The following is a 20047-nucleotide window of genomic DNA, read 5'->3' as shown; positions in this document are numbered from 1 at the left end:
AAACGCAGTCATACCACTGCTGGAAGTTTCCAGAAGTCGTCAACCGTTTTCTGCCGTCGCTTATTTTTCGTACGAGCCAAACACTGAAAAAAAAATATTTTCATAAAAATAATTTGTTTTTTTATTAAAAAAAAACAAAATCATTGAAATTAATTTTCAACACAAAACAGTTTACCTCGAATCAAACAAGACATTAATCAATCCATCAACCTACATTTAGAAAGTGACATTTGACCTATATCTTGTGTTCTTGTTTATTTTGTTAACGTCTATTACACTTTATCGTCGACTTTAACAACCCTAATAGTCATTTTCTTCAAACCACAAATGAGTAAAAGTGCTCAAGGTTTTAATCATGTCGATCAAATCAATGTTTTCTTAAAGCATGTGAAATGCATGTGTATATTTTGATGACAAAATATGACGAATGTTAATAGGACAAACCCCCATATATTGATATATAAATATGGTTAAAATAAAACTCAATGTTTTTTTTTTTTTTTTCTAACTCAATTATTCTTTCTCATATCCCATGCAAATAGACAAAAGTTAATAGGACAAACCCCATAGGATTAAAATATACTTTTATTTTTATTTTTTTATTTTATAGATATAATTAAAATATACTTTTTAATTGTAGGTCGATAAATCAAATAGTCCTTATCTAACATGTAAAAAAAAATACTAATAAAATCCTCTAATATGAATGATAATTCAAAAGGAAATCGTCATCTAGTTAAAATACTCCTTTTTTTTTTCTTTTTTCTTTCTTTTTGTAACATGTAAAAAAAAAAAAAAAAAAAAATCCTCTAATATGAATGATAATTCAAAAGGAAATCGTCATCTAGTTAAAAAGATAATCCTTTTTTTTTTTTTTGGTAACATGTAAAAAAATAATAATAATAAAATCCTCTAATATGAATGATAATCCAAAAGGAAATCGTCATCTAGTTAAAAAGATACTCATAATTTTTGTTTTTGTTAATTTAAGAAATAATTAAGGTTAAAATCGATTAAAATGGCTCATTTTACACTAAAGATATATTGCCTGTCTTTTTTCTTTTTTTTTTTTCTAACTTAAGACCAATAATATTTGTATGTGTCTAATTTAGTAAACAAATATTATACTATGTTTGCCTTCTCATAGTAAACATTAAAAATATAATCACATTAACCATTTAGATAATTATGTAAGTTTAATATTTAATAGAGTATAATACAAAACTATTGATAGGACTTTCAAGCAATACCTATGATATTATAAATGCAACAAGATTCTTTTTCCCTTTTCCCCTTCCCCTATTTGAATAGAAAAATGCAACAAGAAGAGTCTTGGCTCTTGGGTATGTAATTATATATGCAAATTAATCCTAAACCAAATCGACGAATTTGGATCTATTTGGTTGGATTCATCCTATAAAAGTTCAATTTTTGGCATAAAAAATGTTAGATCCAAATAGTTCGACTCAATTCTTAGGTTAGGGAGTGATTTATCCGAATCGACCGAAATTAGAATATATAATTAGTGAGGGACAGAAATTTCCTACAAATTGGGTTGTAACAAATTTTTTACACCTACGTATAAAAATGACATGTGTCCTTTAAGCATATGAGAAGCATATGTTTTTTTTATTATTACTATTAAAAAAACATGTGATAATAAAAAAAACATGTGAGATATACATGCTATTAAAATAACATATACTTCTTACATATCAAGAGGCATATGTCAATCTTATATGTAGGTTGTAAAAAATTTCCTACAAATCGGTTTATAAGAAATTTTTATTCATTAATTAGTAAGTAATTAACATTAACAGTGATACCACATATGTCTGTTGGGGAAATTATGTTTCCCAAAGTCCAAGCAAGTCCATAACTGAATTATGGGCTCAGTCAGTCTGACCAACCCGAAAAGGTCCGGTCAGTTATAATGCCACAACTGAGAGTCGTGGAGATCATGGATTCAGTAAGGCCCAGGATTTGTAGAGCGTTATCTCCTTGAAGAGATAGCACTCCTGAAATTTGCCAAATGAGCCCATATCCTTGTCATTCATTCATTCTTTTCGTATTTGCAATAAATTTCCAAGAAAGAATGCAATACTTCATGTATTAAAAAAAGATTTTATAATTTACAAAAAGAAAAAAGATTTTGTTGAAAATTTTCAAGAAATCAACATGCATGCGGCCTTTCATGTTTATAAAAAGGATTTTCAATCAATTCTTAAGAAATCATCATACAATTTTCCCTTCAATAAATTATTTTACACTAGCTAATATGATATTGGATTGGATGCTGACATGGATGTTGAGGTATTATATAAAACACGTGGCAAATCATAACTCCTTTAACTAACTCTATTATTGAAATTAAAAAAACGTAAAAACAAAATAAAAAAATCAAATCAAAACTCAGGGACAAAAAATGACTTTTTTCTAATTAAAAATGACAACCGAGAAGGAAGGTGGGTACACGCACGGCGCACGCTCCCATGGCGGTGTGGTCTTTCACCATCGCGTTTCATTCACAACCCTTTATCAGGAGGGGCAGCAAGCAAAGCGGACCGATAAAGTAATTCAAACGAAAAAGAAGGGGCTTCTCTTCGAAGAAACAAACCCTCCTAACGTGGCAATAACCTCGGACACTTTCCCATCTCTGATCACGTCACGGGGACTCCTCAACTGCTTTCCAATTCCTCATCCAATCGGACCGCTCTTGCGGGTCTTATTATTATTATACATCTTTTGCCAAGAAACCCACCTGCTTTTTGCCCTGCAAAACCTGAGATTTGCCGTTCCTGGTCTTGTTTGCTGCTAAGGACGCAGCTTCTGGCGTTTTTTTTTTTCTTGTTTATTCTTCCTTTGCTTCGCTTTACGGGATTATTTTGCGTTGTGTTTTGGGCGCGTTTGGCTTGGGGGTTTACCTGTTTAAGAGATGGGTCGTTGGAGAAGACAACAACAAGGTGGAATTCATCATCAAGAGGCTCAGGGGGCAAGATCACAGAACAGGAAGCCACCTGTGGGTATGTATGCTTTCTGGGTCTTTTTTTTTAAAAAAAAAAAAGATATTAGATGAGAAATCGGTTTGTTGTTTTCTTTATAAATAGGTTCTCTTTCATGGATTTTTTCTTCAAGAAACTGGGTTTTTCTTAGAATTTGATATAGCCGCCTATGTGTGTGTGTGTTTGTAGTTATCCTTTTGGTGCCATTCCAAGCTGTTAGGTCAGTTATAATTCGTGATTTTCTAGGATGATGGTTTATTTTTTTTCTGGGTTTTAGGTGATGAATCGATGATAGAAACAGAATTTGAGGCGTTTTATGTTTGTTGAACTTTTAGTCTCTCTGAGCCTGTAGATCGTTGACGGCGGGTTTGTGTTTGCTTCTTTTTTTTTTTTGGCTAAGCAGGGTTTGTGTTTGCTTCTTGATTATGGAGATTGGAGGGGATGTTACATCGCATATATTATAATGCTTCCTCCTCGAATTTGTTTAATGTTAATACGGAGCAGGAATTTATCTTGGGGGGCTAAAGACTAAAGTTATGATGTTGAACAGAAATTTCTAGGAAACTCTTTAACAGCTTCTAAAAGAGACATGCGTCATTAAAAAAGCAGTGCTTCTCACATGCTATTAAAAAAATGTGCTTCTCACATATTAAGGACGTGTCATTCGTAGAGGCTGGTTTGTAGGAAATTTTTGTCCATGATGTTTTTAGTTCATTTTGCGTACAGTATATTATACTATATATAATGGTCAAAAAATTATTATAAACACTATCTAAGATGCAATGAAATATTTTACCATCCATAGGCCTGTTACAAAAAGTGCATCTATCAAATTTCATGAATGTGTTGACATTGACAACAAGATTGGGGACATGATCCAATTTGAGTACCTCTACAGGATAGACCTTAACAAAAAACTGAAGAGGAATGGCAGCCAGTGATTGAGTTAGGTAGTTCCTCATAAAATTATTGAGTCACAATCTCTAATCAATTAACATGTAGATACTACTAGGTAGGTATATTAAAAGAAAAAACTAGCAATGTGAGTAGGTTTGGGTGTTTGCTGATGAGTGAGTAGAGTGATGAATCTTGATTCACAATGAATTGAAGGGATATTCAGATTTTGCATGGTTTACCTGATACCTTGTTTGAGTTTCTGGTAGTTTACCACAAAAACATTGATATGTTTGTTGGATGTGGATTTTGAAATGCGAGTTAATGACAAGGAAAGTGCTCCAATATGGCAAATGATACTCTGATGAACGATGGCATCTGTGTAGGAGTTATGTTAGTTGTATAAAAGGACTTGCCTCACATTTCATTAACTAATAATACCTAACCCTTATCTACCATTTTTTTGGCTTGCTTCTCCTGTAGGTTTTTCCTTTATTCTGCATTTAGTTAAACTGATAGATGCATTACTATGGTCTGAGGAGTCGGGCCCACCTGCAAATGGTGATGGCACTAATGTTTTCAATGATTGAAGAGGATTTTCTATTCCTGTCAACTCCACTATTACCTTCTTCTAAGACTTATATACTTCTAATTCTTTTTCTGCTTTTAAGTATGATGGTAGATCCCTGCATGCAGGATTGAACATGTTTTCCTCCTTTTGTTTTCAGATACTTGGCAGTTATCTGTGCCTCCCTGGGAAAAGAAATTCTGCGCATTAATTGGTTCAGTTCCATGGCGAAAGCTCTTGGAAACCAAAAAGTGTATGTATCTCTATGACAATGTGGTTCAATGGAATGACTCTGCTGGTGAAGAGGCATTTCACAATGCAAAAAACCGGTTTTGGGCAGAGATTAATGGCCTTCCATGTGACATATTGTTGCCTGATCCTGATACTTATATTGATGAAGTTGATTGGAACTCCACGATAGATCCTGAATTGTTGTTGGACTTGGAACGGGAACCCAAGTCTCATAGTGACGGAGATAAAGATGAGAACGTTGTGATTCTTGGTGATTCCCTCCCCTTGAACCAGTCTGTTCCTTGCACAGGATGGGGAGATGCTGAAGAGGACTTGAGAAAAACTACAGATTTACCTTGGAATCCTGGATATGGATATTGTGACCACAATGTGGATAGTGCTAATTCTTGGGAACATAATCATGGCCAGAGTAATAGAGCCATGGTAGATAATGGATGGGAAAATGATCAGAATGATTCATGGGGATGGAATCAGTGGAAAAGTGGTTGTAATGAGTGGGAGAACAAAAATAACGTGTCAAATAACATGGATGCTGGGGGTGGATATTGGGGAATGTGGGATGACAATGGTAGAAAGAAAGAAGGCTCTGACCAGTACATGTCAAGGTATAAAACCTCACGTTTTCATGGCAATGACTATCAAATGGCTCATGGATGGAGAAATGGCAGGGGAAGGGGGGTAAATGTTGCATATGAATGACCATTTCAATATTTTTTTAAAAAAGAAGAAGAAAAAAAAAAAAAACACTGCTTCAAGCCTGTGGAACCTGAACTTTTGCGGTTATGCCATTATGTATACAGCAGAGCAGGAGATCATTGAGTTGGGAGAAGTCAGTTTTGTGAACCCTTTTGAGTGTGTATAATATGTTATCTACTTTACAGTTTGTTATATTCTTTGTTATCAGCAGAAGATATGGTATGTAAGAGTGTACTACATATACTGAGAAAAGTCCCACATATGTTCGGTTTATGCTGCGATTTTGTGGTTTGCTTGGTAAGACTCGGGCAGATTTTGATCATGGTTTGTTGCTGCTGGGGTCAGGGAGCATTGTTAACATGTTTAGTCTATAATTTGTTGCTGCTTTGCTGTGTATATAAGGATCACAATGTCAATGTTGAGGGTTTAGAGAATTATAAGTTTTGATGTAAGTTCATTAAGATTTTCGTCCTAGTAATGAATTGTTATTCCCATATTATCCTTTGCCAAATTTTACAACGTTGTATATTTATCTTCCTTGTTATTTTTGTTTTAAATGCAGCTAAAGACAAGTGAATAGCGATAACGTGGTTCCAGCATTTTTTTTTTTTTTTTTTTTTAATTTTATTTATTTATTTATTTTTATACAAAAACAAATTACAACAAGAAAGAAAAAAACACAATAAGGATTAGGCAACTCAAAATTAAAACTAAGAACGAACGTACGTGGGAGTAATGCTTCTAGAGATGCGGGGATAATGGTTTGAGGCACGGATGCCACAAAACTGGAGTCACTAGTGAAGGTGATATATGAAGTGTATTGAGTCATAAGAACCCAAACACTATTATAAGGGTGAACATGGGGAGAAATATGCAACAAAAAAACCCATAAAAACAGAAAAATAAAAGGAAAAATAATAACATAAACAACACAAACACATAACATCAGCAACTGGCGGATGGCCGGACAGAGGAGGCGGGATGTGACCCACATGCGCCGGTCAGAAGTTGGCTATTGGAGACTTGGGTGGCATTGGCGCAGGCGGAGGACGACGAGGAAGGCAATGAGGTGGCGTGTGTTGACCAGTGACGGCAGAGGATAGTAGATCTAGATTCGAAAAAATTGACCAAAAATCATTTACAAAACTGGTAGAAGACATGGATAGAGGAGTCACCGGAGAAGATAAACTGGTATAAAGCTTGAGTTGTGGAGATTAAAAGCTATAAAATAAATGAAAACATCCGGTACAAAGCTAGTAGGGTAGTAACCTCAAAAGAGGTGGAAGTTTGAGAGAGAAATCTCAAATTTATTGGGTGGTTGGGAGGGTGGGTGTATGGGGAGAGGATGATGGGGATGAGGAAATGATGGGAGGGAAGTGGCTGGAAAACCAGCAAAAATTGAGACTTTTGGGATATTTCTAGAGAGAGGTGAGAGCTTCTCTCTCAAGAAAACTTTCCAGCATGTTTTTGGTTAATGGCTTAAACTGAGGAAGATGTGCAGCATCCAATTGAGCATTGCTTTCTGCCAGGAATAGTATTAATAGTAGCAGCGAAGCTAGCATTTGAAATTTGAGAGGACAAGATTGAGGAAGAAAGAGAAACAACAAAGATGATCTGCACATGAGGAGAGTGTGTGAAAACATAAGGTATTTGGAAGTGTGATTGAAATGCAGTGTTATTATTTGCCCATATTTCTTTCAATTTAGCATGTAAAGAGGGCATTTGTGGGATTCACCTGCCCAAATAGGTGTTCGGGCAAATAGGCTCCATAAGATGTTATTTTACAATTGCTTACCCGAGAGTGTAGAAGAGCAGCGGAGAATGTTTTATGCTTATAATAAGCGTAACCATTTTATGTCTCGTGAATGTTTTTTTTTTTTTTTGTTCGGCTTAAAATAATTTCAGGTCGACCAAATAATAAAAAGAAAAAAAAAAGAAAAAGAAAAAGAAAAAGAAGTCTTTTTCAACACCGAAACAAACAAGTCCACACAGAATTGAGTCGGTTTTGCTCCTTGGCCAGTTGGCCGTACCTCAACGAGCCATTAAAATCGAGTATGGTAGGATTCGTCACATTTGAAAGGTGTTTTATGTTATAATTTTTTTTGAAAAGAATGCTTCAAGGTTTTTGAGCCGTCACTATTTATCAAATCACTCCTTAATGTTTTAATTTTATCAATTTTGTCGATTTACTCTAATAAGAGATTTCAATTGTTATTTTTTGTAAATTTCAAACGGTCGTCATTCACAAAGGCAACTCATGTCCTCTTTATTAAATTAATATAAAATAAAAATTATAAATTATAAATACAAAAACAAAATGCATTTTTTTTTTAAAAAATCACTCTCTCTCTCTCTCTCTCTCTCTCTCTCTCTCTTTTAAAAATATTTATATTTATAATTTAATTTGATTTTGATACTTTTAGATTAAAGGGGACACATGTTTCTTTTGGATTGGATATGAAGCGGCGGCATCATTAGAAATTTAAATATAAAGATTTATTTGATAAACCCACAATATAAAGGTAAAATTTAAAAGTTTTGTTAATAATTTTGAGAAAAATTTCAAAAGTCAAAACCGACGAGGCCCAATAAACCCGCAATAAACCCTGCACAATAAACCCTGAAAGAAGTAGAGCAGCGCACCTCCCTATCAAATTCAAGGGAAACCATAGGCCAAAGGGGGAAAACACGCTCTCAGACTCAGTCCGGGAAAACACTCCTGCTTCATTCACTTTTTCCCGCTAAAACGTTAAAGAAGGAGCCAGAAACAACGCAATCTCGCTCTCTCTGCAACCTATAATTGTCCTATTTCTTTTTGGGTTCCGATGGGGAAGAAATTCGGCAACAATCGAGGTTAGTCTTTCCAACTCTCTCTCTGTATTTCTTTTTTCTGAATTTTATTTGCTAACTGCTTGCGTTTAAGTAGGATTGAAGAGACTCAATGCTGTGCCCGAGAAGTCTGGCTTGAGTAAGCATGTAACTAAGAGTCGACGTATTCAGGAAAAGCCACCTCGTAATCCCTTGCCCAGTTCCTCAGGCACGTTAAGCCCTCCATCTTTATCTATTCAATTGCTTTTCTGATTTTAATTGGATGATATATTTTTTTAAAAAATTATGGACTTTTTAATTGTGGGGTTTATGCCTTTATGGTTATTTGGGATGAGAAGAGTGGATTAGTTTGTAGCCATCTTATTATTAGAATTAATGCTTGAACCAAATTTTTAATACAGAAGAGTCATCGGAAGAGCAAGCTAGCAGTGTGGCTTCGGAAGAAGAAGTAATTCATAGAGAGGCTTCAATGTATGATAATTTATTGATGTCACTGCGGCCGTGTAGCAAATCTGTTGATGATGCGTGTAACAAGAGGTATGGTCCACAAGAGGACGGTGGTTGAGTTAAAAGCTTTATTCTTCAATACCCTTTACTGTATAGATGGATGGCTGCCTGGATTGCTTTCACTTTTCTAGCTTTTGTGATTTTCATGTTTCTCCTTTTGGTGTTTCTCTTGTATACTTCTTGTGTACTTGGGTTGTGCCTTTGCACTTTTTACTGAAATTTAATTACTTATTGAAAGAAGAAGAAGAAGAGGTAATTGTATTTCTTATGCTGGTTTTTTTTTTCTTTTTCTTTGGAAAAGCTTTTTCGAGCATTAATGCTGCAAGCTTATTTTCTTAAGCATAATATATGATTGGGTTGGGTTTTTGGTTGCCGGTTTGTTGTGGTTGTCGTGAATTGTTATTTGTGTTGAGCTTCGTTGATTGTTGTTTTGAACGCGATGACCATGGGGTAGCTTTTGACTTATAGTTTTGTTAATTGTTGTTCCAGTTGCTAGTTTGCTTTAATGCAATGTGTGATAGTGGTGCTAGTGCCATTAAGATGCAATGATCTCTCTCTCTCTCGCTCAGTTTGATATGATGATTCTCTTAGCCTTGTGAAACTAGTTTTGCATAAATAACCTTACATGTTTGGTGTGAAATCTATGTTTCATTTCGCTATTTTTTTTTTCTCCCATTGTCGCATCTCCTTTCCTTGAAGTTGTTATTATTGCTATTGTTAATAACTTCTTGCAATTTGTAAAATGATCAGAAGCGAAAAAAAAAAAGATCTTAGAGACCTCATTGATGCATGGAAAATCAAAATTCAAATGGTTGCGAGGGTCAAGTAATAAAGTTAAACATCCTTCCAGACTATAGTTTGGCGGTCGGGGCTGGAAATCATTTAGTTGAAATTTGAACTGAATTTAATGGATGTAACAATAAAAATATTACATGTAGAAAAATTTGGATATGTTTTTGGGTGAAATTGAAGGGCATGAAGACCTGGTTGTTTGGAAGTGTCCCTAAAATCTAAGAGTTAGAAGTTTATGGTCTTTTTTTTTTAATTAATTAATTTATTTTTTAACTTGCATGAAATTAGGTTAATCATTAGGATGGGTCCAATTGGAGAGCTCATGGCATGCATATTAGACGTTTTGTTTAATGCTTTTCAGGGAGACCCCATTATCTTTACTGGTGTATTTTGTTCATCTTCTGTGAGAGATGATTTTAAGTACCTTGACGTTATTACTGACTTATGTTCATTATTGGCCTTGGCGTTTGACCTTTCATAGGCAGTATTGATGATTGTTGTATGATTCATCGGTATTTTTAATACCTTGAAACCCTTTATAAAGGTATGTCATATAATATTTTTTTTATAAGTAATTGAATTTCATTAAAAGCTAAAGAACGCACCCAAGTACACAGAAAATATACAAGAGAAACGCCTAACCAGAAAAAAAAAAGGATAAAAAAAAAAGTCACGAAGAAATATGCAAACAATCATAGACAACCATCCAATGGAAAAGGGTATTGGAGAAGAAGGCGTTTAACTCCGCCACTATCCTCTCACTATCTTCAAAGCATCATATAATTATAGACTATTCAAATTTCTTTTTATATTGTGTACCAAGCATCATATTTTAAAATGTTATTCATTTAAGAATTAACTTCTTTTCACAAATTTATCTTAAACTGGATATTGCATTAGCGACACTCATACTTGTTGCATGCTGTGTATCAGCATTTTTGGCGTCTTGAAACATTGCATCGAACTATAAAGTTAAAAAGCAATTTTTGGAGGAATTTAAAGCTAACATTTGTCATTTACTTATTTGGTTTATAGACGAAGATGGGAAGTTGGTAAAAGTGACTCTGAAGAAGATGAAGATGATGGCCATGATTCTTTTACGGTGTCAGAGGAGGATAATAGTGAAGAAGGTAAGAAACATTTCATGGATTTTGTAAACTTTATTCAAGCAAATATCCTGTGGTATGATTTATAAGCCTTTTGTTTATGATCATAATTTCAGTCTGTAACTTATTGAAAAAAAAAGGAAGTTTCGATCTATGTTCTCCTAAAACTCAAAATGCTGATTTAATCATTGATATTTTCAAATTCTAATTTTGAGCAAGGGACATGAATAGGTTGTTTAGGTTATTTATTTGAAATAACCTAAACCACTTGGGGTTCCTGTAGTTTGCTTGCCATTGCTTTTCTGGTAGTTTTTAATTTTTTTTCCACCATAACTGTGGATAATTTAAAATGATTTCGATGGTAAGAATCTGGGTTGTGGACAAGAATGTTGAGATCCGTGATTTTTTCTTTTCTGATTTGAAGGCTGTTCTCCTATGTCTGGGGTAGAACTGAATTCATATTCAGTAACAATTTCCAAATATTTGTTAACTCTTTTCTTACTGTGTGGCTGAGAATTGTGAATCATGGTCAGAAACTTTGGACCTGCTTGAGCAGCAAGACCTTCCACTGCATTCTCCTCTACTGCACCTTGCCAACCCAAAATTTTTGCCATATTGGAACTGCGTGTGATGTCGAGCTTCCCCATCTCTGGAAGATTCACCCTCGAAGCTATCTGCATTGCTATCCCAATATGGGCTGATCGTGAAACCTAGATTTCAAGAAAATTCCTTATATGAGCCCTGACCTACTAGACCATCTCTTTTTGGGTACATTGGCAAATTTAACAACAGTCTTTTTTTTTTTTTTTTTTTTGATAAGTAAAGTATATTGAAAAAGCGCAAAGGGGCGCAGCCCATAGTACACAGGATGTATACATGAAGCCCTTAATTCAAAGAAAAAAGAGAGCACCTATCTATGAATTCAAAATAAGAACACTCATGCATAAACTGAATTTTCTCTCTCCCCATAAACAACGTTTGTAGCATAATTTTCTTATGATATAAATCCTTTTGGGCCTCATGAGATGGGCAAGATTTGATAACTAGAGCCCAACTCGTGTTAGGCTTATGATTAGGATTTTGTAATCTCCTCAAATGCACATGTTTGTCCTCATCAAGATCCACGATGTAGGAGCAGCAAAGAAGAGGTCTTCCATGGCTGCTGCCATGGTTCTCCATCACCCACCTTTATTTGAAGACTCTTTTTCAAAGATAAATTATATCTTTCAACAACAGATTCATGCAGCCTATTGTCCCTTAAAGTCTAGCCATCTCTCTTGCCGAGAACCCCCAAAGGCACATGTGGATAATGGATTTTTAAGCTAGCTCTCTCTTCCATTGGCTGCATCATCTGTGACTTCCTGTGCCCATTCTTCTTGCACTTCTCATCATCATACCTTTTAGCACTGGCTTTATGGTCTGACAATCATCTTTAATCTCGATTTTGAGTCTACGGCCTTTGTTCACACTCATCGACGCATGCCGCTTTTGATATGACCTAACCAGATATTTGAAGCCCAACCGCCCAGTTGAATTGATGGCTATCCTTTATTTCATTCCTTAGCTGTTGATCTTTTGGTCCCATCATATAATCATGACCTTGAAAATGGCAATATTCATAAGAACTTTCTATTTATCTGACCTTTTCTTTCAATTCATACACACCTGTTGGAACAATTTTCATAAGAGAAATAGCTAGGGATTTCTTTTTCAAACTTCGCCCATCCCACCAAATCCACACCTTCTAAAATGCTAGTAGATTCTTTCATCGATCTTCTAGTAGATTTGTTGTTGGGGTGCTTTGGGATTTCTGTTGTGGTTGGGTCTTTGACGGTGTTTTTTTTCATGTTTCTCTTGTCCTTTTTGCCTTTTCTGTTTTTGCGTTCGTTTGTATACTTCCTGTATACTCAGGGGCGCCTACATTTTTTTATAAATTTCTTTGCTTATCAAAAAAAAAAAAAAATTCTAGCATCTCAAGAAATCTCCCTGCTTTATTTTCCCTGTAAATCACCTCAATAGTTTGATATTCATCTTGAAAGTATTTGAGAAAGATTCTATCCGCTCACAAAACCCTCACCTGTATCAATCCACTTCGATCCTTCCTGAGCCACCCATATTTATCGTATTTACCCTCGACATCTATCTGTAATCTGATACGTGTCAAATCTTCCAGTATCAAACTTGGAAATAGAAGTGTTGGAATTGATATGAAGAACCCTCATTGTCATTGCCTATTTTAGCACGCATATTTTCTTTTGTTGTGCACATTGTGGTGTTGTTTGTTTAGAATTTTTTTTTATCAAGTAATCACTTAAGATGAGCTCTTTATCTGATTTTTTTTTTTTGGTTCCTACTGGTAGTCCTATCTAATATATAAGATATTCTGCACTGGGAATGTGGGTTTGGAGTTGGAGTTCTTTTGCTGCTTATTTATGTGATTGGCCCAAACACAGTTTTTCCAAAGGCAAAGGCATTTTGGCAATTATTATTTTTTATTTTTATTTTTTAAATGCTTAAGAAATGCTTGTATCTTTAATCTGCCTCAATGGATCGGATGGGGTGGTTTTGGGAAGTCTGGATCAGGGGAGATGTTTTGCCAATTGGATCAGTGGCTGTGTGCAGACTGATTTTTGATCTAGGATTGGGTAAGAGGTCCTCTTATAGGGTCAGATGCTGTGTGGAGATGGATTTTATGAACTGCGGGGTGGTTGAAGAAGTTTAATTGGTACTAATTCAAATGGTAGATCTAAGGAAGAAGGCATTTTTGAGAACTTGGTGTCCAAAATAGATGCCTTAGTAAGAGGATAACAGTTTGACGATGAAATTTGTTCTAACACTTTCAATATTTTGTTATTCAATTGTGGTTTATAAATTCATCTTTCAAGATGAAATCCATATTTTTTCTTTTGTTTTCACTTGTATGTATGGGCGTAAAATCTATCAGTCTTAAGTTGGCTGTATGCAGACTAATATATGCAGTCATCATGTCGTGTCGAATTTTGCTGCAATTGATTTAATTTTTGATTTTTTAATTTTTCTTTTGTGTTCCCTGAGGAGCTGATGATGAGTCTTTTTTTTCATGCTATAGGAAGTTTACTTCAAGAGGCTGACATGGTTGACACTGGGGACCAAAGTGAAGATGCTGAAATTGAAGATGACCGTGAGGCCTCTGACACTGATCAAGAGCATGACATCGGAGTGAATGATCACTCTTCTGCTGAAGGGTTGGAGTTCGTGAGGTTTGTTTTCATTAAAAGTTCTACTTTTAAGAAGAATTAAGATATTTCAAGGGTTACACACAAATAAAATATTTATGAATGTCAATGGAACAAGTTTACTTGCTAGGTGAGTTAATTAGTTCATAAATAGTGTTATTTGTAAGAAACAAATCTGATGCAGACTACAAGTAAATCTAGAAGGTTGTTTGATGATTTGGCACCTATTAGGATATTGTATCATCGATTTGGGGTAGTGGATGAGGGTTAGACCAAGGAGTTCAGGACTATCGTAAGCGAGATGATTGAGTGCCAGAAGACTAAAGGAAAGAGGGAGCTTCGAAATTTGCAAAGTTCCGTCAATTATGGCGATGTTAAAGCTTCTTCTAGGTGTAGGAAAGGCAAGGCCCACATGTTGTAGGGTTGTATGCCTCGGTAGTTTTTTGTGGGTTGTTTCTCGGGTGATCTTTCGGTTTCTTGGGTGATCTTTTGTGGGTTGTTTTTTTTGGTTTCTAGGGTTTAGTTTATGTGGTTTTTGTTGGGTTTTCGCGAGTTAGCTTTGGCTCTCCTGTGTATACCACCTGTGTACTTAGGGGTGCTTTACGTTTTTTTCAATAAATTTTTGATTACTTATAAAAAAAAAGTCTTTCTTTTTATTTTTTTCTTTAAGGTCAAATTCTTTTAGATTTGGTTTTTTACATATTCAGAGTCAACGATAATCTGACTATTTCCAAAATTGTTTGGGTGGCTTTGACAATGATCCATAAGTCTTATTTGGTGTCTAGAAATAGATTCTAGAGTCTTATTTAGAGTCTACAAATGACGGATATGGTCCAAAGGCAAGAAATGAGAAACACAATTTCCAAAATTGTGTACCTAAGCGATTTTTTTTTTTTAAAACCATTTCAGGCATAGTGTTATAGAAGAAAGGATGCCGAACCATGTTGTATGGATAACTCTTATTTATAACATTGTGTAATACTCCATAAGGACACCGAACGCGAACTATGTGGCACCCTTTGTGGTTTCTAAATAAGATTGAATTACTTACAAAAAAAAATCGTGTAACACTCTAAAAAAGAGAAAAACCATTTTGTAGGAAAGGAACAAGTTTATTAGAATTCACACTTATGGGGCTGCCAGCTAGTGAATTTCATGCACGTAGGGAAACATGTTGAATTGATTCTAATGCGTAAATAATGTAAGAAACAAGAAGTGCAAGTCACTTTGTGCCAAAGTACTTCCTACATCTGCCTTGTAATTGTCTAACTTTTACAAGTCACCAATAACACAATATTTACTTTATGGAAATTTTTTACTGGGCCCATTTTATGATGAAATATACTGATCCTTGGTCTATATTCTTTGTACCAAATTGAACTTCAAACAATTTGCATACTTAGTATGAGTAGGAAAACTATACAAAATTCAAATAGTTGTAAAAATCTGTTTTGTTAGGAGATTTACAAATAAACAAGACTTCAATTAGTTCAGCCGGAAAGAAGAAATGAATAAGTTTCATTGGTTAGGTTTCTGCTTTCTTTTTAATTGTCTATATGAACCTTAGAATCTATTAAGATTTAAGAGAACTTTTATCAGCAGATCATGTTTAAGAATTTATGATTATTTTTACATATATAATTCTGAATTTCTATGTGATCTTTGTCGAAAATTGTACTATTTATTTGAGTAATATTTAGTTTTATTCCTACTAAGTTGTGTCCATATATGCATTTCATATAATTTTTCTGTCTTTCATCGCACAGTTCCTCTATTATACACCTTGGGCGCAAGCTCTCAAAAGAAGAAGTTGAGAATCTGTCACAAAAGAAATGGAAATATAAGTGGGAGGTGCCTGCTGTTGGGATGTCAAATTGCAAGTGGATGGGAACTGGAGACTGTTTCCTAAAGGTATGTATTACCCAATTCCATTCTTTAGAATTTACTTATGTTAAATACTGTTCGACATCTTGGTAAATATTTTATGATTTATAGTTTTTTGGAATTATGATGCGGCATATCCTTTCACTTATCCCTAAAAATAAAAAAATAAAAAAATGTGGCACTTCTTCTCATTGTTTTACCTCCTTGTAATGCCTTAGCAATATCTTAATTTTTTGTGATCATGGCAAGGTGGGTAAGAAAACTATGTAGCCTCTCATTCCTTCCTCATGGTTTTTTGTTGTATATTCTTGTTTGAGTATTATTCATAACCTTTTTTCTTATTCATAAATGGTGAGGTGTCATTGATCATTTAATTAATAGGGTGTGGAGAAGAACTAATAGCTGTTGTGTGAAATTTGCTATAATCCTTACGATGCCAAACCTTAATTGTCTTCAAATGAACAAAACGAAATTAATTTCAAGTAAGTCGTAATCCTTGGTTATTTGTTGCATGAATGTGCTATGCCAAGAAGAAATTGGAAGGGACTGTCAAGTAATTGTCTCATCAACAAAAACAGAAGAGATTGGGGTTTAGAATTTACTCAAATCGTGAATAATTGGAAGGGTAATTCTATAGTTGTGTTCATCATGAATTGATATGGCTAACACATTTTTATCATATTTGGATTGAAAGAAACAATCACATTCATTAGCAACAATTTAAAGATGGAGAGACTAAATTTATAAATATTGTTGCAGATGCTGGGGTTTAGATTGCCTCTTCTAGAATATAAAATGTTTGGAGTTTAACAAAAGGCAGTGTAGTACCTAGGGCATCCCTTTTACCGCAGACCAGAATGCCCACCAATCCATCCACATTCTCCACATTACCCAGAGTAACCAATTTCGACTTAGCTAGATTAATCTTCAAATCAGAGACAACTTCAAAGCATAAAAATAAAGCACGTAGAAAGCGAAGATAGTTAGGCTTAGCCCACAATAGATGTGAGATGTCAACGACACCAAAGTGCCTAGACCCCATGGAAAAACTTTTTTTTTTTTAAATAAGTAATCGAATTATCATTAAGAGCGAAAAGCGCTAATCAAAGTACACATGGAGTATACAGAAGAAAACACTTAGGTAGAAGGAGAGAAAAGAACAAGAAAATTATGAAAACTAAGCTCCCAAGGAGCTGCAAATGCAGCTGTCCAAGTAAAAAGAGTAAAAAAAAAAAAAGACTCAAGCTCCGCTGACGATCTCTCAAGGTCCTCAAAACTTCTGTGATTTCTTTCCCTCCAAAGACACCACAAGAGACAGGAAGGTACCGTGTTCCACACAACAACACTCCGAGTTTTCTCACTAGTTCACCAACAATCAAACAAGTTAGCAACACTACTAGGCATCACTCAAGATAGCCCAAAATGACTGAAAAAGGCATTCCATAAGGCCCAAGCGACCTCACAATGGAGAAGAAGATCATCCACAAACTCCTCATTCCTCTTGCACATACAACACCTATCAATTACAATGACATGCCACTTCTAGAGATTGTCCATTGTAAGGATCTTTCCTAGAGCTGCCGACCAAGCAAAAAAGGCCGCCCTCAAGGGAACCTTCGTCTTCCAAATACTCTTCAACCCTACGGAAAATCCTGAGAGAAGACCCCATTAATAGTAGTAGAAAGCATTCTACTTAACGTCTTTATCACAATAACAATGAGAAAAGGCGACAAAGAATCATTTTGTCTCAAACCACGGGAGCTACTAAAGAAACAGGACCAATTGCTATTCACCAAAACAGAAAAAAGCACCGAAGAAATACAATGTGCTACCCAAGAGCACCGTTTCTCCTCGAAACCATACCTCCTCAGCAAGTAAAGTAAGAAATCCTAATTGACATGATCATATGCTTTTTCAATATCTAGTTTGCAAAGCACCTTTGGCTCACCTGATCTGATTCTACTACCCAGACATTCGTTTGCAATGAGGACAAAATCAAGGATTTGCCTATCTTGAGTAAAATCATTATGGGATTTTAAAATAATCTTCTCCACAACCCCTTCTCAACCTATTGGCAAGAACTTTGGTAATAATCTTATAAACTCCACTCACAAGACTAATAGGCGGAAAGTCCTTAAGATCAATAGCCTCGAGGTGGTCCATGCTTTTTCATGCTAGTAGTTAGTGTGAAAAAAGTCACACTTCAATAACCTCATCCTCCTCAAACGGGCTCTCTAACCCTGAGGCTTCCTCCGCAACTGTGGAATAAAAAACAAGGCTATCCAACTTAGGTTGCCAGTTGTACTGTTATGAGAACAACCTATTATAGTATTGCACAATGTGTTTCCTGATAACATCTTGATCAGAAGAGACCGAGACACCCATTGCCAGCGCTTCAATAGAGTTGTTTCTCCAATTCGAGTTGGCCACTCGATGAAAAAACTTCGTACATTTGTCACCCTCTTTTAGCCAAAGAGCCCTTGACTTTTGCCTCCAACTAATCTCCTCCATTAAGATAGTTTATACAACTTCCAACTATGCCCATCATTAGGGATGAAACTTTGCCATGAATTAAATCATTAAATAATGAAATTCATTAGCTCTTATGATCTCCTTTAGGAGACTTTGATCCGATTTTTTACCAAGCTAACTAGGCCCAACATCAATGGCCTGCCCATCAAAGCCCAACACTTTGGCTAATTCTCATACTAAGTCTACATTTTAATGTGAGGGTGTTATAGAAGATGTGACACAAGTATCACACCTGCCAACGTACTCAATACTCCTTAATCTAGGCTTGGGACCAATTATGAAAAGGATGACACTATTGTATGACATTAACGGATTTTGTTGTAACATATATTTGAGGTTTAAATTTATTTGTATGACTACAAGAGAGTTGTGGATTCTGTGTTCTTGGTGCTTTTTTTTAAGGATACTTTCTTTGGAGGGAAGTGGATCATGCAACTTGATGGAGAGAGGTATTGGGGTGTTTGCTTTGAGGGGTATCCATTTGTTCTTTTCTTTATAATTAAATTAAAGTAGATATTTACAATATTAAGCTCCCTATATCTGGGCAAATTAGTTAATGCTTAGACTGCATTTGTGTGGGTCAGATGTCTAAATCAAACTGGGGTTGGTTATATCCATTGTCAGAGAAATTGACCTCGTACAAGAGGTGGACTGCCATTGTTCTATAAAACAATTGGGTCTCTAAATGAATCTCTTTGGGAAATTTGTAGGAGCTACTAAGGAGAAGAATGTTTAAATTTTAAATGTTGAAATTTGGATTGGTTTAACTGCAGGTTCCATGTGTCATTGTGGCATACCCATTATTTTCTATATTAATTAGAATCTTAAAGCTGGCTTTGTAAATTGTTGTTCAGCAATTTGGACAAGTATTTTGATCTTTGCAACTGTCTTTATCCTTTGTTAAGCTTTCTATTGCTGAATCATATATTCTGATTGTTACCTTTGCAGGATGTTAAAATCAATTCTGCTTATGGTCTCAAGCAAAGATTGTATAAGCACTGGTTGGATGTATATGAGACATCTGGAAGGAATGATTTTCATTCATCTAAAGAGAGATTATTCTTTTCCCTTTGTAAGCGAACCTGATCTTGTTGTCCTAGATCAATATCTGTTCACTTGCATTCACCTGTGTCTTGTCATACTCATGCAAGTTAGTTGTTTTTTATATTTACAATTGGTTTCCTGATGATGTTTTATCCATGTTCTTTGCTTCAATGATGCGGGATAGTTGGAAGTTGCTGATAACCACCTGTTTAATTGCTGCAATACTACTGTGTTTGTAATTATGATTTTGACTACATCCTTCTTGTGGCGTCTGAACTTGAGATTTTCCTTTGACTGAATGAAACCTTAAAGAGCAATTTTCAGCTCCACACAAGGAAACAGTTAATTGACTGTGTTTGAGCCATTGTAAGGTTCACTATCTCTAGTAGTAAAGAAGCAAGCTATCATGTGTGCAAACTCTGATGGAACTTCAGCACGTTGGTGTTATTCTATGACCCTGTACTGATCTGGATTATCAAATTAGATGTAAAAATATCAAAGACAGAATTTATTTATTTATTTATTTTTTATGAGTAATAATTTATTGAAAGAAAAAGGCAAAGCCTCGTACATTAAAAGTATACAGGATCGCAAACACTCTACAAGCGTCTAAAATCTAAGCAGCTGGGACAAGTTGTTGAGTTGTGTTAAACTTTCTCTTTGTTTGATATATTTTTTGCAACACTCTTCATTTTGTTTTCTATTCTGTTATGGTAGAAAGTTTGA

At 35.1% G+C, this 20047-nt stretch overlaps 2 protein-coding genes across 2 annotated transcripts in view; both read left to right on the top strand.

Annotated features, from left to right (window-relative positions):
• The first annotated feature begins 2588 nt into the window (after positions 1-2588).
• LOC133874296 (uncharacterized) lies at positions 2589-5923 on the top strand. The gene is made up of 2 exons (XM_062312182.1): positions 2589-3023; positions 4625-5923. The coding sequence occupies exons 1-2, from the start codon at positions 2936-2938 to the stop codon at positions 5413-5415; spliced, it is 879 nt and encodes a 292-aa protein (XP_062168166.1). The 5' UTR covers positions 2589-2935; the 3' UTR covers positions 5416-5923.
• Positions 5924-7990: 2067 nt separating this feature from the next.
• Positions 7991-20047, top strand: part of LOC133872263 (protein NUCLEOLAR FACTOR 1) — a 29488-nt gene continuing 17431 nt past the window's right edge. The window contains exons 1-7 of the mRNA XM_062309739.1: positions 7991-8265; positions 8339-8449; positions 8643-8778; positions 10576-10670; positions 13735-13885; positions 15628-15772; positions 19226-19349. Of these exons, the coding sequence (XP_062165723.1) occupies positions 8238-8265; positions 8339-8449; positions 8643-8778; positions 10576-10670; positions 13735-13885; positions 15628-15772; positions 19226-19349 (790 nt within the window). The 5' untranslated portion in view covers positions 7991-8237. The remainder of the gene's footprint in view (positions 8266-8338; positions 8450-8642; positions 8779-10575; positions 10671-13734; positions 13886-15627; positions 15773-19225; positions 19350-20047) is intronic.

Source organism: Alnus glutinosa, chromosome 7, assembly GCF_958979055.1.
Source record: "Alnus glutinosa chromosome 7, dhAlnGlut1.1, whole genome shotgun sequence".
Taxonomy (NCBI): Eukaryota; Viridiplantae; Streptophyta; class Magnoliopsida; order Fagales; family Betulaceae; genus Alnus; species Alnus glutinosa.
Note: the sequence above shows the minus strand (reverse complement) of the source record. Positions and strands in the feature narration are given on the sequence as shown.